At 56.0% G+C, this 24,328-nt stretch overlaps 1 protein-coding gene across 5 annotated transcripts; it reads right to left on the bottom strand.

The window, feature by feature from the left end:
- On the bottom strand, positions 1,894-23,986 carry UBA1 (ubiquitin like modifier activating enzyme 1). Of its 5 annotated transcripts, none has more exons than XM_021080356.1 (27): positions 23,825-23,922; positions 20,835-20,936; positions 15,864-15,980; positions 15,676-15,734; positions 15,408-15,576; positions 15,179-15,313; positions 14,131-14,237; positions 13,784-13,874; positions 13,540-13,672; positions 12,983-13,080; positions 12,747-12,893; positions 12,462-12,638; positions 12,237-12,341; positions 12,055-12,135; positions 11,554-11,709; positions 9,695-9,860; positions 9,339-9,535; positions 7,567-7,631; positions 7,128-7,323; positions 6,349-6,423; positions 6,033-6,222; positions 4,413-4,501; positions 4,022-4,114; positions 3,702-3,893; positions 2,548-2,649; positions 2,335-2,435; positions 1,896-2,199 (listed from the first exon to the last, which is right to left on the bottom strand). In XM_021080356.1, the coding sequence occupies exons 3-27, from the start codon at positions 15,978-15,980 to the stop codon at positions 2,064-2,066; spliced, it is 3,177 nt and encodes a 1,058-aa protein (XP_020936015.1). In that variant the 5' UTR covers positions 20,835-20,936; positions 23,825-23,922; the 3' UTR covers positions 1,896-2,063. The 5 variants fall into 5 exon arrangements, with proteins under 5 accessions (XP_020936013.1, XP_013846320.2, XP_020936015.1 ...); XM_021080355.1 differs by lacking the exons at positions 20,835-20,936; positions 23,825-23,922 and adding exons at positions 16,127-16,252; positions 20,405-20,523; XM_021080354.1 differs by lacking the exon at positions 20,835-20,936 and having other exon boundaries at positions 1,894-2,199; positions 23,825-23,986.

The following is a 24,328-nucleotide window of genomic DNA, read 5'->3' as shown; positions in this document are numbered from 1 at the left end:
AGACTCCAAACCTGGCCCTGTGGACCTTTGGAATGACACCAATCAACTTCTAACATACAGTTTACTTACTGTGTTTATTGTCTATTCTGGGTCTCACCCTAGCAAAACACACACACACACGCCAAACCAGAACAGGAATCTTTTTTTATTCGTTGCGGTCTCCAACACCTATAATAGTGCCTGGCACATAGTACGCGCTCAACAAATGTTTGTTGAGTGCCTGATGGTAAATAGTTCGAGGAAACCTTGTCCCGCCCTGTCCTTTGTGCCTGCTGGATGCATGGAGCTCATTGCAGAGACCCAACCCCTGCCCACTGAGCCCTGGTCTCCTATCTTGCTGGTGTTATAAACATGACAGAGAAATAAAATGGCATGGGCGGGTAACTAAGATGCAATCAGGAATCGTGGGTTCTTGATGAAGCTGTTCTTATACCTTGCGCGAATTAGGTAGCAAGGGGATCTAGGAGCTGTGGTGCTGAAGAAAGGGACAGCAGTGCCTTGGAGAGTCAGGTGTAATGGAGGAGATACAGGGAACAAGGTCTAAAGCACCCATGAAAGGCCCTGGGATAGTGGAGAAAAGAGGCAGAGGAATCAAGTTTGTGTGCAGGCCTCAGACGCTGTAACAGTGTAAACAGTGGGGAGAGGGGCAGTGTTTGGCATAATCTAGAGCAGCAATAGTGGAAAAAGGACCCGCAGTGGGAAGACCTCTCCAGTTGACCTAGAGAGCTAGCATCGCCATTAAATGGATGCCAGAGGTAAAGCACTTCAGTCCCTCATGTCCCGGTGGGGAACGCAAAGAAAAGTATGGAAGGATGAGGTCACCCGAGCAGCGCGAGCCAAGGAAAAAAAAAAAAAAAAAAGCCATGAGGAAGGTGGGCAAGGGCGTACCCCTGTGCTTGGGATCTGGAACTGACCCAGGAGGCAACACATGTGGGGACAGCCTGTGATGGCTATCAGGTCAGGGTCAGGCCAGGCTGTGCGAGTCCCAATCCTCAGGTTTGAGTGAAGGAATGAGGGGGTCTGTTTCTAAATGGGAGAAGCTAGAGTCTGGCTGAGTGAGGGACGGAGGTATGAGTGGCATCCCCGGGCACCAGGTGGTGCTTTCAACTGTCTGGAGTGCTCGGCCAAGACCAAGGAAGGAGTGTGGGCAGCTCTGCAGTCCTCCTGGGGCTTGTGGTAAGCCTGCTCTAAGCAATTAACAACCCACAGCAGGCTCTCTCTGCTCGAAGGTGGGAGGCCTCAGGATAGGCCGACCAGGCCCAAGGGACAGGAAACGGGCTTTTCCTCTACAGATATTCTCAGCCACATATTTTCATCAAAACTGCAAAGTATGCCCAAACACTGGCATTCTTTGGTCCAGCAGAGCTGCTGAGGCCCACCCCCCCCCCCACTGCCCCGCAGAAGGGAATTCTTGGCACTGGGAACCTTGATGATAAAAGGCTTGTCCAGGATCTGAGTGCTTTTATCCAGGTGGGAAGGGACCTGCCCCAAGGCCATAAGCCACACTGACCAAGTCCTGGCCCCCCAGTTGCCATAACGTTCCTCTTCCGAGTTGGGGACAAAGTTAGAGGAGCTAAAGGATTTGCTCAAACGCTCCTATTTACTATCTCTCAAAATCAATACGGCAGGGAGTGAGGAGCCAGAGACGGAGAAGGTGGAATTTGAACCCGGCTCAAGGGAAGTCGCGGGGACCTAGGAATCTGCTCTCGAGGGCCTCACCAGCGCCTCCATTTCTTCCTAAGCAGGGAGGGGAGGAGGAAGATACGGCAATTCCCACATTTTACCTGCCCAGGAACCTGGCAGTGGGGCGAGGCTGAGCCCTTTGAGGTAGCATCCGAACCAGGCAGCTCCAGGAAGTCCCTTCTTTCCCTGGAACCAGCAGGGTGTGCCACGTCTGGGTTAATAATTCTTTATTAGGATTCAGGTTCCAAACAAGGTAGGAAGCGGCGGCAAGAGGGGTTCAGGTCGGGGGCTGAGGAGGGAACACCAGGCTTGGCTGCCAGAGGCCCTGGGCTGGGAGAGGTCTGGAGGAGGGGGCTGGAGTCAGCCTCAGGGGACAGGGGTCAGCGGATGGTGTATCGTACATAGGGGACCTCGACGTCCTCGCCGCTCTCGTCGTTGCAGCACAGCTCAAGCACCAGCGCCCGCACATGGCGGCCCAGCTTTCGCTTCGACACACGGCTTACGATCTCTGTCATCCTATGGGCGGGGGAGCAAAGGGTCAGGGGGACAAAAAGTAAGTGCGGAGGGGCAGGTGGCTGGCAGCAGGGGAGCTGGAGGGCAGGGAAACAAGGCGGACAGCTTCAAGATGAGACCCCCCCACACCCAACTCACGGCTGATCCAACCGTTCCTTGAGCTTGGCGGCTGGCATGAAGAAGGAGTAGAGCATAGACACGCCCTGGGACAGCATGGTGATCTCCAGCTTATGCTCTGTCTGCAGCGAGGGGGAAGGAGGACAGCAGTGTCACGGGGGCGGACAGGCCAGCCAGTCACCGGCACGCTCTGCCGCCCCCCCGGGGAGGGTGGGAGTGAGAAAGGGGCCTCACCTTGAAGTAGTCAAGGAACTGTTTGAGGGTCATCTCCTCACCGTTAGGCTGCAGCCCCTGCACCTCAAAGCGATCCCACAACGTCCACTCTTGGTTATAGTACTGCGGGACAAGGAGCAGGCCAGTGGGCTGGGGGCCGCCAGCGTCCAGCCCCGTCACTCTCCCCCTCCACTCACGCAGACATGCTAAATAAGTCAGATCGCAAGCCGCTTTTGTCCAAAATTTCCTCGTGGCTTCCAGCTCACCCCAAGGAGGCATTGAAACCCTCGCGAGAATGGAGACAAGGCCTTAGGTTGCCAGAATCCTCTTCTCTTCCCCCTCATCTCCATCTCATCATCTCATCCTCTCACTCACTCCACTCCAACAACCTCTTCTGCCTCAGACGTGCCAGGCACACTCCTACCTCAGTACCCCAGACACCAGCCCCCCGGCCGGAACACCCTCCCCACAAAGCCGGCATGGCCTGTCTCCTCACCCCTCCAAGTCTGGACTCACGTCATCTTCTCTGCTGGGCCGTCCCTGACCATCCCACGTTTTAAATCTCAGACTCATCTCCCTGCTGCCCTGGTACTTTCAAGTCCTCCTTATCCTGATCTTTTTTGGAGTTCCAAAATCATTTACTGCGTTAGTCTATTTCGGGAATAAAGCCCAAACACCCATAAGAGTACCTAGCATACAGTAGGTCCTCAATAAATATTTGAGTGAATGAATGAATGAAGCAAGTCAGAGCCCACAGCAGAACCCGAAAAAGAATGGATGTGTGTATGTGTATGACTGAATCACTCCGCTGCACCAGAGACTACCACACCATTGTCCATCAACTACACTGCAATAAAACTTTTAAAAAAGGGGGAAAAGAATCACTTAGCAGAGTAAGCAACCAATAAACATTGGGTGCTGTGATTGTGCAGTTATTAATCATAACTTAACATTCAAATATCTTTTCTGAGGGCTTCCACAGACAGAATCAGACCCTTAGCACATAGAAGGTACTGAAAAATACGAGGTCATGAGTGAACAAGGGGGTACACAAAAGGAACGGGTACACACGGACAGAAACCCTCTCCTGCTGACAGGCTATGAAGCAACCTGGAACCAGCCCTACAGAGAAATGCCCTGCCCACAAATCCACTTCCCCCGAAGCAAGCCCTTACCTGGTGACGGGGTGCCGCAAGGGGTTCAGAGAAGCCGAAGAAGGGTAGGGCCAAGTTGAGGAAACCATTCTTGTAGGAGTCAAGCTGTCGGTGCCCCTGCACCACCTTATACAGCTCTAAACACACAAGGCCAACCACGGCAGCCGTGGTCGTGGCAATGGCCGGGATGATCTTCCCTGCGATCAGCTTGCTCTGTGAGGCACAAAGGGATCAAGAAGATGGAAGTTAGGGGAGAAGAGGCTCGGAGTCTACAGAAGGGACGGGATGTGGGCAACTCCAGCCTGGGAGGGGGCGGGACGCCAGGTCGAGATTCGCCTCACCTTGTGCCGGTCTGCAGGGGGAATGTCATAGTTCTCTGCCCGGAGGTTGGATGCAGCCACGATGAAATCCATGTGGAAGTTGCTGTCATCATCCTTTTATGAGTGACAGGTTACGAGAGGAGGAGGGGGAGACAATAAGGAGAGGACCAGAGCAGGATGAGGATTCCTGGCCTCTGGGGACACAAGGATCCTCCCTGCAGTTACCTGCTGGGCTCTCGGATCGCGAAGGCCTGACTGGGAACACCTATCTGTTCAGGGCCGCGTAGGAAGCCCGTGATCCAATCCCACAAAGGCCTGGGGCTGCCAGACCCCCAGAGACCTGCTCTGTCCTGCCCGTCTGTGCTAATCTATTAGCTCAGCCCCCCGCCTACCCAGGGCCCCCACCCAGCACCTTCTCAAAGTCAATGGGGTACATCTTGAACCCAGAGAGCTTCTCTGGACTGGGCAGTGTGGCCTTGAGCTCTTCCAGACGGCTGTCATCTGCAGGAAGAAAGGGATACCATCAACCCTGTAGATCCCAGGCCGGGGTCTCAGGTAGAAACAGGAGCCCAGGTGGGGTAAAGTGTTTAGGCTGATAAAGGATTTGAAAAGGGGTGACATCCCGGAGGGCGGGGGTGGGGTGGGGGGGGAGGCCGGGTAGGGGGGAGAGGTGGGGCGTGACAATGGAGAGCAAACCTGAAGATGGGGGGGTGGGGGAAGGGGGCTATCAAGAGAGGCATCTTTAGAGACCCTAAGGAACTGAAATGAAGACAGTAGGACAAAGGGGTGACAGAGAGACCCAGATCTCCGGGTGAATAGAGTAGAGGGAGGTGGGGAGACATGGAGGATACAGGAGGAAAGGGCGTATGGAGGGGAAACTGGCAGAAATATGTAGATGTGGATATGGAGGAAAGATACGGGAGGACAGAAGATATGAGAAGTGGAGAAGAAGGACATATACGGAGGGCGAGACAGGTGAGAAAAGACTTTATATACGTGACAGACGCATCTTATATGTACCCTATATAGACTGTATACATATACAGAGTTTACATGCATCGTATCCACTGTATCTGCTTGATAAACATTACACACAGATACACACACGTGCCCGTATAGGAGGAGAAAGGCGGAGCAAACGTGGAGGAAAAGAAGTGGCAGAAACACACAGAGAGGAACAGGAGGGGCAGACACTGGGGAAGGAAGATGGGGATGGGGAGAAGATACACGGAGAGGAGGATGGGGGGGGATGGAAGGCAAGTGTGGAAGGAGTTACGCAGGTACAGACGCGTTATTGAGAGAAGGCGAGAGGCAGGGAAAGGAAGCCAGGGAGATAAATACACAGACCAGTTATCAGCAACCTACGGCCCAATAAGCCAGATTCGGTCTGCTGCCTGTCTTATAAAAAATCATATTGGAAAACAGCCCCGTTCCTTTGTTTACATGTTGCGTATGGCTGCTTTTGTGCCTCAACTGCAGAGGTGATGGGCTGCGGACACTACATGGCCTGCAAAGCCTAAGGGTCACGAACTGGCCCTCTACCCTCGACACACAGCATGAGCTGGAGGAAAGAGATGGCGAGAGATGGGAAACTGGGGTGGAGACACGGAGAGGGAGGTGAGGAAAGCTAGGCGGAGGGCAGGACCACAGTGAAGTCGCACACGGAGGAACGCGGGGGTGGGGCGATGGGGGCCGATGTCAAGGGAGCAAGGCCACTGGTGGAAAGCACACCCTCCAGATGACCAGATCACGGAGGAACAGAGGAAAGCTGCTCTTGCCAAGGCAAACACACACAGAGCAAGAGAAACACACAGCTAGCTCTCCTGAAGGCCAGAGAGTGGGGAGCGGGAGGTGGGAGTGAGGGACAGAATTGAAGCCCCCCGACCCTCCTCACTTCAGGGGAAAGGAGGCTCGAAGGAAGGTGTGGGGAAGCCTCAGGCCAGGGGTCGCAGAGCAGTGCCAGGGGCAGAAGACGGGGGACGGGGGACAAGTGGGGGCGGTGACCCCTGGCCGAATGGCCGAACATCCTCACCCACAGAGGCGTTGGCACTCTGCAGCTCCTGGTCAGAGACGTGGATCTTGACACCAGACTTGGGGGTGAACTCAGGGACGTGCACAGACTGTAGGAGCGTGGCCACGGCAGCTCGGTCCTGAGAGCCCGTCAGCCCGTAGGTCTGGGCGAACAGGTTGGCGGCAGCCATCACATAGTCCAGATGCAGGGGCTGGGAGGAGGCAGGGCCCGGAAGGGTGAGCACGCCCACTGGTCAGCCCTCGCCCGGGGAGTCTCGGCCACCTGCCCCCCACCCTCCCTTCACCTGACCCCGGGAGCCCCCAAGTTGGAGACTCACGTTGTTGACATCAAAGGTGAGCGGGTGTGGACAGCGTTTGGGCCCAGACCAGAACGGAGCTCCCGAGCTTGTGAGCTAAGGAAGGAGATTTTTGAGGAGCAGGACCTGAGACGGGAGGCCTCTCTTAACCATCCTAACTTCTCACCTTGGCCCTGGATGTGCCCTGACTCACTAGCCCTGGCCGGGCACACGCAGGGGGCTGGAACCAATCACGAATGACCCAGTACGTAGGGTCCTATAGGGGCCACACTGAACCAGGGGCCTCAGTGACAAGACTCCTGGCACTCACTCTGTGCAAAACACACAGCCAGTGAAGAAACTCGCATGGACTGCCAGGCACTGTACTAACTTAATATTAGTAAATACCGGGGTATCCTCACAAGAACCCCCACGAGGTAGATTATCATCATCTCTCCTTTACTGCGAGGAAACAGAAGTGCAGAGAGAAGCTATGTGACTTGCCCAAGTGCAAATGGAGCTAGGATTTGAACCCGCGCTGACTGCTGAGCTCTGAACTGCGAAATGTCTCCCCTGTGACTCTGGGAGGCAGGTATGGGTCAGCCCATACCACAGGTAAGGGAAATGGGAAGGAAGTCTCTTCCTCAAAGGAAAGGGAACAGCAGAAGCAGATCAGGTTTAATCACTCTTCTGAGCTCCCCAGGCCTTGGGGCACCTGCCACCGCTGGACTAAGGACCCACAGGAACCACGTGGAGAGCTCACAGCAGGCTCGTTTCGGGAAAAAGCACTCTGCCAAATGGACCTGGCAAGTGGGCCTTACCTGGTCGGGAGGGAAATTGTGCAGCAGCTGCCGGATGTTGTTCGAGTACTGGGTGTGCCAGTGGTGGCAGGCCCAGGTCACGCAGTCAGCCCAGGTCTGTGGCCGCTGCAGCACCAGGCTGCGCTGCACGGCCTCCAGCACCTCCAGGGGTTGGGTGCCTGCCAGCCGCAGGGTCCGCTCCACAAACTTGGGGTCTCTGTCGGGAATGGGAGGGATCAAAGGGGCAGAATTACATGGCGGCCCCAGGAGTGGCCTCTGGGGCAACACCACTTTCTCCACGGAAAGCTAGTCCTGACCCCCCGATGGAATGAGGCCCAAGCATTCACTGATTCACTTGAGAAGTGTGCCCAGTGCTGGGTGTGACGGTGGTGAGGAGAGCAGACAGGATGCCTTGGCTGATGGGCAGGGGGCGAGGGGGCGAGGGCATCTGGTTACTCACGTGAGGTATTGGTTGACGTTCTCTGCCGGCTGCTTGAAGAGGCCTTCGAACTCGTCTCGAGCCCACTGCACACAGAGCAAACAGATTACAGGGGACGACGCTTGCCGACATGGGCTTCCAGGGGCATCAGAAAGACCCTCAGTGGACAAATCAAAGAGGAAGAACACAGCTGCTCTGGAAGAAGGGAAGCCCCTGCTCCCCACCTTTCCCACCTACCCCCGGCACCTCAATTTAAAACCAATGAACTTGATCAGGACAGTGGTTACACTAGGGAATGTGGGGAAAAAAAATTGGGATCTATGTACCTTACTCGAGGTATGTCATGCCACAATAAAAAAGAAAAATGCAGTTATAGATATCTTAAAAAAGAGAGAGAGAGAGAGAGAAAAAAAAAAAAAAAGAGGGGGGAAAATAAAAAGGAAAAAGAAAATTCAGACCAAAACTAAGAACAATCCCTATGCAGGCCCCGAGAACTCAGCAGCCAACTGGACAGAGGCTCCGCCCTCTGAGAACTCCTAAGACAGCAAACTTGCAGGCATCCGAGGGAGTTAGCTGCTAAGAGGTCTAGGTTCAAATCCAGCTCTGGCACACGTATCCAGCTTTGTGATTCCAGGAACCTGTGCCCTCCTTTCCGGAAACAGATCCTGTTACAGCCAGAGCTACCTCATGAGTTGCAACTATGTATGTATTCAAAGTTTGTCTGATACAGCATCAGATACATAGTAAACGCCAAGCGCTGTACAAACAGCCCGGGGTGAGGTGGTCACCTCCATTTCTCAGAGGAAGCATCTGAGGCGTGGCGAGGCCAGGCCCAAGGTCCCACAGGACCTAGGGAGACTGTGGTGGGTGCCCAAATAGATACACACCCGGTCTGGAACGGCAGGGTTGGCAGAGAAAATGACAGAGGAAATGTTGTTTTCCCCTCTCTATTCTGTTCCCACCCCCGTACTTCTACTAAACACACTGAGTGGTTTGCTCTCGAAGACCATACTGAGAGTCAGCCGACAGCACAAGGGTCATCCTTAGGTTCTGGTCGAGGCCTGGGAGCTGGATGACCTAGTTATATTCGCTCTGTAAAAGAAAACTCGGCCAAAGAATATGTGCACTGCCCTGTATTCTGTAGGTATAGGCATTGTATTGACAAAATCATCCCAGAAAATCAGCTTTTAAACCCCATTTGAGCACCGGTGGGGGAAACCTGAATATGGACTGAGTGTAAGAGACAAACAAATATCCAGGAGAGACAGTAAGAAGTCACCACTAACTTTGTTCAGCATGGAAGTGGTGTCTTGGTTAGACAGCGACAGTCCTCAGCCGCGAGAGATCATGCCCCCAGGGGACATCGGGCAATGTCTGAGGACATTTTTCGTTGCCACGAATGGAAGGGGCTGCCATTGGCACCTAGTGGGTAGAAGCTAGGGGTGTTGCTGAACATGCTACAGTGCTTGGGATGCCCCCATGGTCAACAGTGCTGAGCCTGAGACCCTGATAGAGGGGAGCAAGGAGTGAAGCACCGTGATGTCCGTGACATACTTTAGCAAAACAAGAAAAAACCGACTCTAATGTTCACGTTTGAGTGTTCCCCGTACCCTTCTTTCTATTCGTCTCAATGCTGAAACATCTCCAGAGTACAAGTAAAACAAAAACAAACAAGAAGAAGAAGGAAGGAATCATTCTAGGAACCTAGGCTGCAAGATGGGAAGCGAGAGAGGAAGGTTTAGAGAAACAGCCCAGGTGCCTGCTCCCTGCCCTCTCTGCCCACCGCCGATCACCTGCAGGGTGTGCTCGATGGCATTGGGGAAGTTCTTCAGTGTGCAGATGGGGATGGACTTCTCAGGCGGGTCCTGGCTGGAGCTGTACGATTCTGTCAGGAAGGGGATCACCACCTGCACGTTGCCCTTGGTGCCCAGCGTGCCCGACTCCAGCAGTGGCTTACGGTAGTACACACAGCGGCGGTCCATGTACATGCCTGGCGGGTGGGGTCACAACACACTGCGAGTGCTGGCCGAGAAACATCAGGAAACAGGCACCTCCAACACACGCACACGCACACACATTCAAACGCACGCACACACGCACGCGTGCAAGCAACCTGGCCCTTGACCTCCTCATCTGCCTCCAAACTCACGAGCATCCACGTTATCCAGGGCATTGGCCACGCCATCCAGGTTTTGGAAGAAATCGTCGTCATAGATGCGCTCGGTGTCAGGGCCCACACGGTTCTGGTGGCTTGTCACTCGGATGTGCGGATTCATCTGGCGCACAGCTGCAGCAGCCGTGTCAGACTTTAACTTCTGCAGGGGGTGGGGGGACAGGGGAAGAGAGCTCAGCTATTCGTGCCTGCACCCGGTGAACCTCTACAGAGCTGTCCTCCGGAAGGCGGACTTCGTTGACACTGAGAAGAACCAGGCCCTGAGTTCAGGAGGCTCCCGGATGCGGCAGGAGACAGTCGGTGGCAGTACCACACGGCCGGGGCTCCGAGGGATATGGCAGGGGCGAAGGGCGAAGGGAAGAAGCGGACAGACACGGACTGGAGACCAGAGGCCAGCCATCTGTTCTTCTGCCCCACCCGACACCTATTGTTCTTTCAGTTAAAGGCAACCAGGACCTAGGGGACATCCCCCCCGCCCCCGAAAGAAAAGAGAATCTTAGCACGCAGACAAGCAGGATGCTTTCCAAATCCAAGTCGGGTCATGCCCCTCCTCTGCTCAAAATTGTCCCCCGGGCTCCCACCTCCACTGAAGGTGAAGTACGTTGGCCCCCCGTTTCCCTTGGCTCATCTCCCACTACCCCCCACCTCAGGATCTGGCCTGGAGCACTCTTCCCCAGGAGGGGTTCTCCTCCCTCCCACCCGCCAAGTCAGCAGAAGTGAGCCCTTCCTTAACCACTGTAATCAAAACTGCAAACCAATCTCCCTGGCCTGCCCGCTGCCCTTATCTTGTTTTTGTTGTTTCCTCTGCACAGCACTTATCACGGACGTTAACTCTAAACCTCGCTGCTGTACCGTTTCCTGCTTACTGTCTGTGCCCACTGCCCCCACGAGAATCTTTGCTTCTCGTGTATTGCAAGAACCTAGAACAGCATGTACCTCAGTAACCACTTGGTGAATAAATGAATGCACCAAAGGGGAACCCTGGGCCAGCAACGGTGACACTGTCCCCTACCAAAGGCTGCCCAGCTAGGTCCCCACATAACCCAGCTTCTATCTGTGCAAAGAAGAGTGAACCGAGCACAGGCGCTCTCCTAGGAAAGGCCTGCGGGCCGGGCTGGCCCCTGGCTGGCGCCTGGGAACTTGGATTTGGAGGGGTGCCGGCCATTCCCTGCCTGAGAAGGGCGGCTCCTGGTGCCTAGATCGCTCATGCAAATGAGGTGGTTTAGGCTCAACTCCTGCTCTCCTTCTGGGAGTCTGGAATTTGGGTGCGTGCCCAGCAGAGGCTGCCTACATGACCAGCCCAGGGTAAAAAACCCTGCGTGCTGAGTCTCTAACAAGCTTCCCTGGTTGACAACACTTCACATGTGCTGGTGCAGCACGCTACTGCGGGAATTGAGCGTGTCCTGCGCGACTCCACTGGGAGAGCAGTCTTGGAGACTTGTGCCTGGTCTCCCCCAGACTTTGCCCCACGAGCCATGCCCGTCTGCCAGGCCTGTTATGCATCCCTTTGCTGGAAGAAACCATAGCCGTGAGTATATCCATATGCCAAGTCCTGTGAGTCCTCCTAGGGAATCACTGAACTTGGCGCCCCCAACACACTGTCCCCACCAGCAGTGATAAGAGGTCAAGGGAAAAGAAAAAAAAAAAAAAGGAGAACGCAGAGATTCAACAGAAGGGCACTTAATGTTTGTTGAGTGAATGACAGAGAAAAACTGAGGGAAAGAGCTGAAGGAAAGAAAAAGGCGGTAAAGCCCCCTCTCTAGGAAGAACGGGAACAGAAGACGAGACGGACACCAAAAATGGCAGAGTCCCACCTCCGCCCCCAGCGCACTCACTGTGACGTCCCAGGGCCGGAACAGAAACTGTCTGTTCAGATTTGACTTCTCGATGGTGTCCATGTCTGTGACGACAATTTCTCCGCCCTCCCCGCAGCCCAGCCCAATCATGGCGAAGTTCTTGAGCAGTTCACAGCCAATGGCCCCTGCGCCCACCTAGAAGACAGCGAGAAGGGACACGGAGGCCAGTCGGGGTGGTGCGGGTCAGCGTGAAGTCTCCCACCCCTCCTCACGCTCCCTCCCCGTGGACGGCAAGGGAGGGGACAAGGGTCTGGTGCCGCAGCCTCAAGTGCCAGGGCTAGGAGAAATAGCCCAGTCATCTGAGGGAGGAGGCACCAGATGGGAAATACAGACGGACGCACCAGGCTTTCCCTCAAGCTAAAACGGAAAAGATCACGTGAGGGGAGACCCGAGAACCAAGAGACCCTCCCTCAGGAGACAGAGGTGGCCAGAGGCCGGGGCGATGAAGGGAGTGGGTGTCCAAGGGACCCAATCACTCACCAGGAAGTACTTCTGCTTGCCCAACTTCTCCTGCAGGTCCGAGCCGAAGACAGCCACCTGCCCATCGAAACGGTTCTGGCGCTGAGGAACACAAAGGGAGAAGGGTCGGAGAGGGGCCTCGCCAGCAATGCCCCTCCACCCCACCCCCCGTGACACCTTCCCCAGGGGCCCTCCTCACATACTGGGAGGCACTTGTCCTCTGTGAGGGCCTCTTTGTCCTCCGGGAGACACTCCAGGGCATCAAAGTAGAGCCACTGCATGATGGGCATAAACTTCCCGGAGCAGGCCTGGGGATCGGGCAGGAGAGGGGAAGGGGTCAGTGGTTAACTGGGGTCTGACGCAGACGAACAAGCGACGGACTCGGGGAGGTGCCTGGCCCACCCGAAGCCTTCTCTGCCGGCGCTGACCTTCATGACTTCCTGGGCAGCCAGGCCCCCAATGAAGGCGTTGATGGGTGCCAGATCCCCAGCAGCCACGTATGCCAGCTTCCGGATGAGGTCCTCGTCCAGGCTGTCCTGCTGCACTGCTGGCAGGGCTCGAGCATTCACGGCCCGTGCTAAGGTCACCAGTTCTGTTGCATCCTCCTGGTGGGGCAGAAGGAACCAAGAGCACACCTGTCAGGCCCCTGGCGCGGGCAGAGAGGCACGGGGGGCCTTCCGTGCCAAGGTCATCTGGCTCGCCCACCTCCCCACCTCATTGCGGGGCCGAGGGGGCCGGCCGTGCTGAGCACAGAACTGGTGCAGGGCCTGGAAGCCAATGTGCAGCTGCGCGGGGCGGGAATACTTGGCGAAGTCTGTCATCACAAAGTCAGGCTCTGCCAGGGAGGCCAGCAAGGATTTCTGTGGGAGGCAGGGCATCAGAACCCGAAGAGTGGAGAACCCGGAGATGCCCAGCCCCCGCCCCCCAGCCCACCACTCCCCACACTCACAAAGCTGATCTTTTTAGGTACTTTGACCTGGCTGACGATGCCTCCACGGATGTAGTCGGAGAAGCCGGAGGTGTCACAAATGCTAAAGGTGTAAGGACCTAGGGTAGACAGGGAAGCTACCAGGTTACCCACCCTCCCGAAAACCCACAGCACCCACAGGGTGAGGAAGAATCCTTCCCTGACCCAGCCCAGACCTTAGGAGCCATCTCCTCTCCAGCCTGGGCTCCAGCTGAACATCAAAAACCATCTCCCCTCTGTCCCCAACCCGGCACAGAGCCATGGGACCCCGGGTCCCTGACCCCAGGTCCACACAGGAAGATGTTCCCTGCTCCCCATGCAAATCAGCTCAGATCCTCTGATCTGCGTGGTTCAAATACCAGAGACCTTTCCCCTCTCCATGCAGATACCAGAGGCTGACTCGTAAAACCGCTCAAACGTGAGACAGCACCTCTCGCCTATGTCCCTCGTTCTGCGTGGACCCCAGGATGTGTCGCCCCTCACGCAGAGCCCAAGGAGACACCTCCTCCATCTCCTGATTCCCCACGGCCCTAGCTCACCCAGGACTTTGATCTCCATGGGCTGACTTCCGTTGAGTTCAATCATGCCCTGTACTTCCGAAAAGGAGACAAAGTCGCCACTCTCGAAGCCATGTCGGGCCTCATCCAGGCAGGTAACCACACCGGGGTTGTCCTGGTTAAAAGGAGCAGTGCCTCAGAGGCAGGCCCAGAGCACCAGGAGCAGACAGGAAGGCCTGCTGCCACCCATCCGCCTGCCAGGACCCCTTGAGGCTGGTCTTCTCACCTTGGTGACCATAGAAACCATGGCACTGAGCGGCTGCTCCCCGTTGGAATCTGTGAGGATCATTTCCTCTCCAAAGTCGCAGAAGAGCTGCCTGTGGAGGGAGGCAACAGGGCTGGTGCTGGAGTCCCATGTGCACAGGGACCCCATGGGTCCCTCCAGATGAGGCAACTTTGCAGAGCAGGTTCAGCCCATCACTGCTGGGACTCGGACGGCGCTCCCGCTGCATGGGTAGAGGTAAATCCGCAGCATCCAAACCCCGAGGTGCTAAGGGGGCTGAGGACAGTGAGAGCTGGGGGGTCTTGACCCGGGCACGGCAGGGGGCAGGCGAAAAGGTTGGAGGCACTCACCCAAACAGGCCCCGCGTGTCTGCCACCACCAGCTTGATGCCACGGCTGTGACAGAACTCCCCCACACGCAGCTGGTCCTCCAGGGGGGTGTTGGTGAGGACCACCACCTGCGGAGAGGTGGCGGTTCAGGCCAGGGCCCGGCACCGGACGAAGCCTGGTGGGAGAGCTCAGGGAGGCCTGGAGGCTTTGCCAGCTCTGCTCTTGCCCAACTACGAAGTATCTACTGGGTGTCAGATCCAGCCCAGGGGGGCACTGGATGAGGGGAAATGTGAATCCCTAGACTACAGCAGGCCAGGTAAAGGGGCAGCTGGTAGGACAGAGTCTGGAGAACAGCTGACACCCGCATCTGCCAACACCCAGTGCCGCCTGCCTACAGCCCTGCCATGCCCTGCGAGACACAGAAGCAAAACTCTGGCCTCAGCCAAAGTCTGAGCTCACTCCTACCACACCCATTTGCTCCCGATTCTCAACACAACACCTGCTCAAGCCAGGATCCTTGGGACTTTGCTCTCTGCCCGAAGGCCCACCCATTCCCAACAGGGTGAACACCCGCTGCGACATCAGGGCTCACTGGGACACCCCAGGGCAGAATCTCAGCTCCTCTTTCTGGCCCAGAGTGTTGAACAGCCAACCAACCAGGTGGCCCTTTATCACGTGCCAGCTGCCATGCTGAGTGCTCAGCCCTCAGAGAATCTCGAGGAGGTCGGCGTTACTACCACTCTCGTGTCTACAGACAGACAAGAGGCAGGCACGGGAGGTTCAGCGACCTGCCCAGGGCCACACGAGCGCAACTGGAGACGCGCGTCAAGGCCATCTGGGTCCAGTTTGCACATGAAACCGTCACGCTGGACTGCTGGCCGGCTCACATCTCCCCCTCACACCCCTGAAAAGCCAGGTCCAGAGTGTGAAGCCTGCCCGCATCCCCGAGCTGCAGGCGCAGCATGAGACCTGGCACACAGGCTGGCCCCATTAATTACTCGTCAGATGAACAAACCGGAGATGGGCTCTGCGAAAACCGGGGGGGAGGCGGGGCGGTGGGCCAAGGTACCTGGAAGCCACTGAGGAAGTCCTCCACGAGTGGCCCGGTGTAGGCGCTGACAGGCACGTAGCTGTTGAGCTCAGCGAGGCGGGGCTGGGAGACCTCAGCCCGGTTTTTGCCGATGTCCTCCTCCCGCAGGTAGAACTGCAGAGGGCAGTGAGGGAATGAGAGAGCTGGCTGTAGGAACCGGGGTCGGGGGGGCGCCTCAGCGGAGGAGAAGGGGGCTGGGAGGAGATACCTGGGAGGAGAGGTCTGCCCACTGGGCAGTGCCCTGGTCATGCAGGGTGACGGCCTTGACCCCACCAAGGATGATATTCTTGGCAATCTCCACACCCAGGCCCCGCAAGCCTGATACCAGTACGCTGGAGGTCTGCAGCCGCTTCATTGCCTCATGGCCCAACACATACCTGCCAGGTGAGGGGGCGTCTCAAGTCGGGGCCCGGCCCTCCTGAGCCACCTGCTCAGCGCCCTCGCCCACCTCACAGGCCAACCCCGGCCCCACTTACAGCTGCCGGGAGTAAAGGCCCTCATCTATGTCTGCTTCACTGCCGTTCTTCGCCATTCCCTAGGGATGGAGGAGAGGAACAGGTGCCGGGAAACGTGCAGGAAGAGGGCAGGGTGACAGAAGGACAGCGACACTGAAGACCTTCCCAACCAGCGCCCCGCCTGCCGTCTCCATGAGGAAGACACTCACGTTGGTTGGCACCGAGGGCACTTCGGACAACACGGAGTGGGCAGGGGAACAGTTAGAACCCGGCTTTGGATCAGGCCCGGACACGCGACGTTTCTTGGACAGCGGCGAGCTGGACATCTGGAGGGGACAGAGGTTAGAGGTGAGCAGGGGGCACATGGGTGTGCCTGCTGGTTAGTGGTGACTGCGGGGAAAGGGAAGATGGACGGGCCCATGTCCCCATTTTACAGACGAGGAGACAGGGACAGAGAGGTGAGGGGACTTGCCCAGGGTCACACAGCTGGCAGGGCTAAGATCTGAACCCAGGTGGTCTGGCTTGCAATCCCTGCTGCTGACCCCCAGGCCATGCGCCTTCCTCCCCAGCCCAGCATAATGAGGGAGAGACTCCAAGCCTGTGGGGGGAAAAGGAGGGACAAGAAGCACGTCCTAGGGTTGGGGGCACTCAGACGCAGGACAGAGATTCAGGTCAGACCCTGCCACTCCTCAGAAGTTATCACTTAACTCCGACGGGCTCTGTTCCCTGGCCTGCACAACCCCCCCCGGGGGGGGGGGGGCAGGGCGGACAGGACCACTTACCTACCCCACGCAGCTGTTGAGGTGACAAGATATAACACAGACCAGAGAGCCTGGCACAGAGCAGGTGGGCAAGAGTAAGCAGCCATTCTCCTCTCCCTTAGCCCCAGCAACAGGGGTCCGAGAGGGAAACGCAGCTTGGACAGCCAGCAGGGGGACACGATGGCATGAGCTACTTTGCCGAGAACTCAGTCCCCAGAGGGGCTCAAGAAGAAGAGGTTTACAAAGTCCAACCCCCTTCCCCACCAACCCCAGCTCTGGGAGGGGAAAAGACCCAGGGCCAGGAAGAGAGGTCGCAGGGAGAGAGAAAACACACCGCCCAAGCCTTGTCTGGGTGGAGAGTCCCTCCAACAGGTCAATAACAAAGATAAATGAATATTGATGAGGAGTCGGCCCTGTGCCAGATGTCAAACTAAGCACTCCATCCTCAGGCCAGCCCCGGGGCCGCTGGGACCACTGGCAGTAACATCCCCAACCCACACCGGAGGGAAAAAAGTCACTCAGGGATGCCCAGCGACTTGACTGAGGTTCCCACAAAGAGAGTGGCCAAGCTGGGACTGCACCAGAATCCGCTGGCCCTGAAGCCCAGGCTGCCTCCGAGTTAGGGAGTTTCATCCCCTCAGGGGTCCTGACCCGGGGCCGGCAAGGCCGAGCGACCTCGCCCGACAAAGGGGAACACCTGAGCTCACAAGGACCGGGGACCCAGAGACAGCACAACACAGCCTGCTCCGGAAGGGTGGGGGGGACGCGATCTAGTCACTGGAGAGGACAGGACCCCCCAATCCGTCCCCCTCACCCCCAATGCTCCTCTAAGCCTCCACGTTCCTGCACCCAAACACAGCAAGTATCTCCATCTGGGCACCTGTCACATGCTAGCGGCAGTAAGCAAGAGCAAGACGACAGGAGCTCCCCACCACCTACCAAGAGCTTACGACCCGTCAATCAGGGAATAAAGGGCTTTGTCTAATCCTAACAATGCCCACGAACCAGATAACCTTATACCCACATCACAGAGAAAACAATGGCTCAGGGAACTCGAGTCACTTGCCCAGAGTTATGCAGCTGAAGGACTGTTGGCCAAATGCCTCGTGGGGGAACAGAGTCCGGATCCAGCTCAGGGCCCAGCTTGCAGGCCTAAGAGATGAGGGGTGCGGGAGGGGGACCCAGGAGGCCGGAGGCTGGCTAGGGCCCAGGTCGCCCAGCTGAACTGCTGGGCATGCCAAGAACCAAGCTAGGTAGAAGAGGCTTGGTGAGTCAGTAGTGAGACAGAAGTCAATCTTATTTTTCCACTTCTTGACCTCCTGACCCGGAGTAGGGAGCTCATTTCCCATGAGCCCCATTTTCCCCCTCAAAGCAGGGGCAAACAGAAAACAGAACTACCTTCAAGGGGCCGCTAAGGAGGGTAACGAAGTCAAAGGTTTGGGTCAGAGCTCAGCCACCTGATACCTGCAGAGACCTCCACTACTCAGCTATCTCTTTGCCTGGTCTCTGGTTCGGTGGCTTAGGACACACCATCTCCCTGCTCCTGAAATCAGAGATGACCTGGGCCAGAGAGATCTTTGCTCTCTGGACCTTTTGCATCTGGAGCCCTAGTGCTGGCCAGTGAGAGTCGAAGCAGGTTTTGGTTGGTGGTCTGAGAGTGGACTTCAACGACAGAGCTTTGGAAGAGACCAGTCTCAAGGCAACAAGAAGGGGTCTGGGGCAGAAACCCCAAAGAGGAGCTAAATGATCCTCCACCCCCAGTCTAAAATCAATACCTTTCCTCGCAACCTATGCTCAAGGATCCAGTCAGAGTACGTATACCATCAACCGTTCAGGAAAGTTGAACTGGGGCTCAGAGAATCTCCGAACTTGCCTGAGGTCTCCCAACTGGTGATTTTTGAGGCCTGAGCATTCTCTAGCACCCAAACCAGAGAAGAAGGTTTGAGGCAGGAGTCCTGGAGCAGGCCTGAGAGGGGAGGCGCAGGGTCAGGTTATCAGGATGGAGAGAAGCTAGTGCACAGGATGCTGGGGCCTGTCAAGCCCCCTGGGAGGGATTAACTGAGAAGTCCCTGGGAATAAAAGAGAGGAGTCGGGAGGTGGTTGTCTGAGCCCACAGAGGCTCAGAGGGAGATGGGAAAGGGACTATTAGAAGCCGTGGAGAAGGGGGGCAGGAGGGGCGGGGCCAGGCAAGGTTGTTAAGACTCACATTTGGGTCCTTGGAAAAGGAGCTTTTCCGAAAGCTGGGAAATTGCACTGGAGGCCCCCAGGACTGCAGAAGGAATGGGTGGGAGGTTGTGGGGCCCCAAGAAGGCTGCGGGAAGATGCTGGGGTCTGGAAGGAGGGTGTTCTCCAACAGGAGGATGCTGGGGCCCTGGGGGGGGGTCTCTGCTGGTGGCAAAGGGAAATCTTTGACTAAAGATAACAAGAGACTTACAGGGGAAAGGTATCTCGACACTGATGTCAGAATCCCAGGAGGTTAAGAGGGTGGTTGCTGAGATTCAGGGTAGGGCTGGAGAGGGATTTCTAACGGAGCACAAGGGCCTTGTGCTGATCTCTGATTGGTACACGCCAGATACTGCAGCTGCTCTGAGGAGTGGAAAGGGGAGATTGAGCCCAGACAGCGCTGGCCCTAAAAAGTTCAGTAAGCAGATACTGGCTAGGTCCCCAAGTTGGGTATGCGTTCTCTACCCAATTATGGGGGAACCCCAACGGAGGTGCTGAGGGTAGATGCTGCGAAGGGGGGTTTCTCCTCTGATGGAGGACAACTGGGCCTGTTGTGGGAAGAGAGAACTGACAATGAGGTTGGGGTCCTGGGAAGCTGAGAGCCTAACTGAAGGTGCTGGGATCTCAAAAGGCTCTGAGGGCGGAGTCTTAAGCCTTGTGTGAGGTTTAGGGGATCTGAGAGAAGCTGGAACCCTGGCTGGCTTTTGAAGGCAGAGATTGAGTGAAGGGTGGGGTGTGACAGGCAAGTCTCTGATGGAGAGGGCCAAGGGCCAACAGAGTCTGCAAGGGCTGTTGCTGGCAGAAAGACTCTCTGATGGAGGATTATGTGTCCAAACAGTTTCTCTCTGGTGTCTGGTTCCCTGGGAGGCTCTGAGGGAAGGTACTGAGGGTTAAGGTTGTCTGATGGGAGAGAGGCTGAGGCCTGCGAGGGGTAGTCCCTGAAGAGAACACCGGCACCATAAAAAAAAGTGAGCATTCTCTTCAGGCGGAAGAAGGCCCTAAGGGCAGATTTGAGGAATTCAAGGAGTCTCTAAAGGGGAACAGTGAGGGGGACCTCCAAGTAGAAATGCTGGCCTGGAAGGGTTTCTGCAGGGAGGATGCTCCAGCGCCGGGTGGGGTTGGGAGACCTGACATGTGGAGGAGGGATATCTGACATGGAGGCCAAGCCCAAAGGGCCTTTCACAGGGTCTAGACCCCCTTGCAAGCTCTGAGGGCAGATGAGGCGATTGGAGGGAAGGTTCTCAAGAAAGATGCTAGAGAGGACTCAGAAATGAAGCCAAATGGACCCTCCCGAAGGCCTGGCCCTTCTTGGAAGCTGCGAGGGCAAATACTGGGGGACTAGGAGTGTCTGAAGAGAGATTCCGGAGAAGGTCTTTAACAACGTACACTGAGAGGAGGCTTTGACCAGGAACGCCGATCCTCTAAGTCTCTATTGCTGATAGGGGGAAGTTCCGATCTGCGATGCAAGGCTCAGGATGGGATCAGGTCCCTGACTAGGAATACTGGCCAGAATCTCCAAAAGGAGATCCTGGGGGGTCTGGATCCTAACGTCCGATTTTGGAGCCCCGGGGGACTGGGCTGGTCCTGGATGGGAAATGTCGGCCCCGCCCCAAAACCTACCCCCCCACCTTCTCTCCACCGTTCCCGAGGGTACGAGTCATCACGGCCCGCCCCGACATCAGCTTGGCCCAGCGCCGGCCCTGGACCCTCCACTGCTTCCCGAAACCCCTGCCCCGGCCAAGGCGCTGAGAAAGGCCGTTTGTTACCAATGCCGGTTCCCCGGGTCGCGCCGCCGCCAACTCCTCTAGGAGCCGAAGCCAAGCCCGGCAGCCACCCTCCTCCTTCTCCTCCTCCTCCTCCCCGCCGCCTGGGCCGCCTAGAATCGCCGCCGCCGCCGCCTTCTCCTCCCCCGGCCGTAGTGGCTGTGATCGTCCCCGCCGCCACCTCCTTCACCTCCGCCGCCGACACAAGATGGCGGCCGCTGAGCCTGAGGCCGGAACAAAACCTTGGGCCCCACCCCCCAGAAACCCGGATGCAGGCAGGCCGCGCCCACTCATGAATCATGTATGAAGGTCTCCTACTGTCTGTGATGCATTCAAAGGGGAATAGCTCCACCTGGTGGCTACGGTAGCAGTAACTAGGAAAACAGGTAAAACTACACAGAGGCCACGCCCATGGAACGTGAATAATGAATACCTTGTAACGGCCAGGCTACTGTGGAAACCAAGAAAGGACAGCAAGGCCACACTTCCTGATCATGAATTATGCATGAGGCCGGGTGGCTGGTTGACTAACACCCTGGAACCAGAAAGCCAATGTTAAAACATGGAAGCCACACCCCAATGCTCATGAATAATGAATGACCTTGCTGCAGCCCGGAAGCCAAGGAGACGGAGGCCACATCTTATCATGAATAATGCATGAGGCCCTGTGGGCAAGAACAAAAGACAGGTCCGCCTATTGCTCCGTCTAAAACCCTGTAAGCGGGGAAATAGGGCTAACAAAGGGAAAACACACTGCCCCCCCACCCTCGGCTAATGAATAATGAATGATGATGCTGCCTGCAACACACTGCCCCCCCACCCTCGGCTAATGAATAATGAATGATGATGCTGCCTGCGGCCCAACCTGGAAACGCAGAGAGGTCAAGAAAGGTCCCACCCAGTTACTCATGAATTATGCAGGAGGCTGGATGGACAGAAACAGCCCCGTGCAGCAAGGAGGGATGATGGTACTCCAGCCAAGGCAACATGGTCCCTCCTTCCTGTTCATGAATAATGAAAGATGCTGCAAAGCCACAGGGGAAACCCAGGGGAAGTGTAGCTGCCTCCTCCCTACCCTTAACTAACTGCACGTGAACCAAGGCTGCCTTGGTCCAACCAAACCCAGATTTACTACATGCCTCTGGCAGGTGCCTCAGTTTCTACAACTGTAAGATGGGGAGAGTTATAGAACCCAACTACCTTATTTATTTATTTATTTATTTATTGTCTTTTTTTTGCCTTTTCTAGGGCTGCTCCTGTGGCATATGGAGGTTCCCAGGCTAGGGGTCTAATCGGAGCTGTAGCTGCCAGCCTGCACACAGCAATGTGAGATCCGAGCCATGTCTGCAACCTACACCACATCTCGCTTGGCAACGCCGGATCCTTAACCCACTGAGCAAGGCCAGGGATTGAACCCACACCTCATGGTTCCTAGTCAGATTCGTTAACCACTGAGCCGCGACAGGAACTCCAGAACCCAACTACCTTATAAAGGCAAAATGTGTTCCAATGGAAACCAGAGAATATGAACAATGGAATGAGCTCAGAACAGTGCTGGTACAGGGTACTGCCAAATTTTTTAAGCATTAGATACTTAAATAGCTAGGATAGACTACCTGGTCACCAGAGATACAACTGTATACCAAAGCCCCAGCACACAATAAGCGCGCTATACATTTCCATCCAATAGTAATAATAGATCACATTAACTGATGGCCTTCTATGTGAGGGTTCCTGTGATGCGTCCCTTCCATGCACTGTGCCACTGGACTCAGGAATGCAGAGCAGGAAATCAGTTCCTTCTTGTCCTTCAGGTCTCAGTTCAAAAGCGACCTCCTTAGAGAGTTCTTAAACCCTCACAAAAATCATTTCCACCCACTGATGCCTAGCTGTGGGACTTAGGGCCAGACACCTCATTTCTCTGGGCCACTGTTTCCCTGCTCATAAAATGAGAGCAGCAGTCACCTACCTTGCGACGGAGTTTAAATGAATACATATGTAGAAAGGGCTCAGAACAGTGTCTGGCACAGGGTGCTATATGACCATCCACAGTAGTAGCACCATTAAATTGGATGGGTGGGAGAGAGACATTCGGACATTTGATTAAGACTACAAACTCTGGAACTAGACTAACTGGATTTAGAATCCTGGCCCAGCCACTCACAGACGGGGAGTAACCGCAGGCAAACTACTTGGCCTCCTGGTGTCCCAGTTTCCTCATCTATAAAACGGGATGATAATAACCTACCTCCTGGGATTGTTGTGGGGATTAAATGGGCTAATAAAATGCCGAATGAGTGTAAACTAATCTGATCATCATTATGCTCAGACTCATTTTTTTCAGGCTCACAGAACAACTTGCCAAAGATCACACCAGCTGGCGTGGATCAATGAGATTGGCATCTACAGCCTTTGTTGATAATTCTGGGGTTACTGGGCAATAAGGAATGAACAATGCGGGAGGCCTCGTCCCGGACGCAAGATGCAAAACTTCAGTCCTGAAACCTCTAAGGGAAAGCTAACAGCGGATCATGCAGATGAAGCCGTAAAAGCTACGCCCCTGGAAAAGCCACAGAAAACTCCGGGCCCTACTCACCTTTACGCTTAATCAATGAGATCTAACTTGCCGGGCAGGCTGCAGAACGCCCCTACAGCACACCGATCCTCCCCTTCGTGAAAAATTCACAAGCTGATACTTCCATCGGACCAGGTGTGAAAGGGGCAAAAACGGGCTTCCTCGACAGCCCACCTCCTCATGAATGAGGAAAAAAGCCACGGCCCACCAAGGCCCGGTGGCACCCTGACCCCTCGGGGAGAGCCTACCGGCGTCTCTTCCACAGCCTGAGCGAGGGGCTCCTCTTCCTAAAAAAAAAGCGAGGGCCCCAACTTGCCCAGTCTCCCCGCCCCTAATACCCAAACGCGGTGAGACATCATAATAGAACTAGAGGTCACAAAGGCCACGGATAACTCCACATGCCACGTCGGTCCCGAACGTTCCCCCTGTCATCAGGACCTTTCCTGAAACGAGCCCTCCCCAAATTCCGCCTTGAGTTCAGGAACCTCAAACTTTGCCTCCACCCTTGCGAAGCACACCAAATCCTGCCCCGTAGACAGAGCACTCATACACGGACCCTAAAGGTCTCCCCAAACATCCCCCAAACCCTGTCTCCAAGGGATATATAAAGCCTGCCTCCGAGGGATATATAAACCCGGCTTCCAAGGGAAGCTCCTTAAAACAAACTCCCCAATCCCACCCTGGAGTCCCTAAACGCCCCTTGCTAAAGGTTCCCTCAAAAAAGCCACCTCTAAATGCCACCCCGGGCCCAGAGCCCCCAAATATGCCCATTCGGGGATCCCCGAAATTGAGCCCCCTCCCTTAACTACTGCTGTCCAGGAGGCTGGGGGTACCGTGCTCCAGCTCACCCCCTGCGCCGGGCGGAAGCCTCGCCTTCCTGCTGGAGAGGAGCCGAAGCCACGGGGCAACGGAAGAGCAAACCACCTCCGCCGTTCAAGAAGAGCCAGAGTTTGCGCGGAGCTCGGAAGCGCGGGGCCTTGGAGGGCCCCCGGTTTGGAACGTACCACAGATACTTAGCCAGAGGGGAGGCTGCCCCTGCTTCTGCGCCGTCGGCGCCCATGTCAGACCCAGACACCCCTGAGGGTTGTGGTACTTTCCGAACGCGCTAGGCATGCTGGGGATGGTAGTCCGGGTCGGGCCGGTGGCCGGTGCACGTGGTGAGCATCCGCGCCCCTGGGAAAATGTAAACTAGGGCTGTGGAATTGCCGGACCTGTGCTCTGCAGAGGACATAGGAAAGGGGATCAGAACACAGGGAAAGGCACACCCATTCTACAGATGGGAAAACTGAGGCTCGGGTAGCCCAAGGAGTTCTTTCATTTGACATTTATGAAGCTCAAGCTGTGGGCCAGGT

This window comes from Sus scrofa, chromosome X, assembly GCF_000003025.6.
Source record: "Sus scrofa isolate TJ Tabasco breed Duroc chromosome X, Sscrofa11.1, whole genome shotgun sequence".
Lineage (NCBI taxonomy): Eukaryota > Metazoa > Chordata > Mammalia > Artiodactyla > Suidae > Sus > Sus scrofa.
The sequence above is the reverse complement of the archived record's forward strand: the minus strand, read 5'-3'. Positions and strand labels throughout refer to the sequence as shown.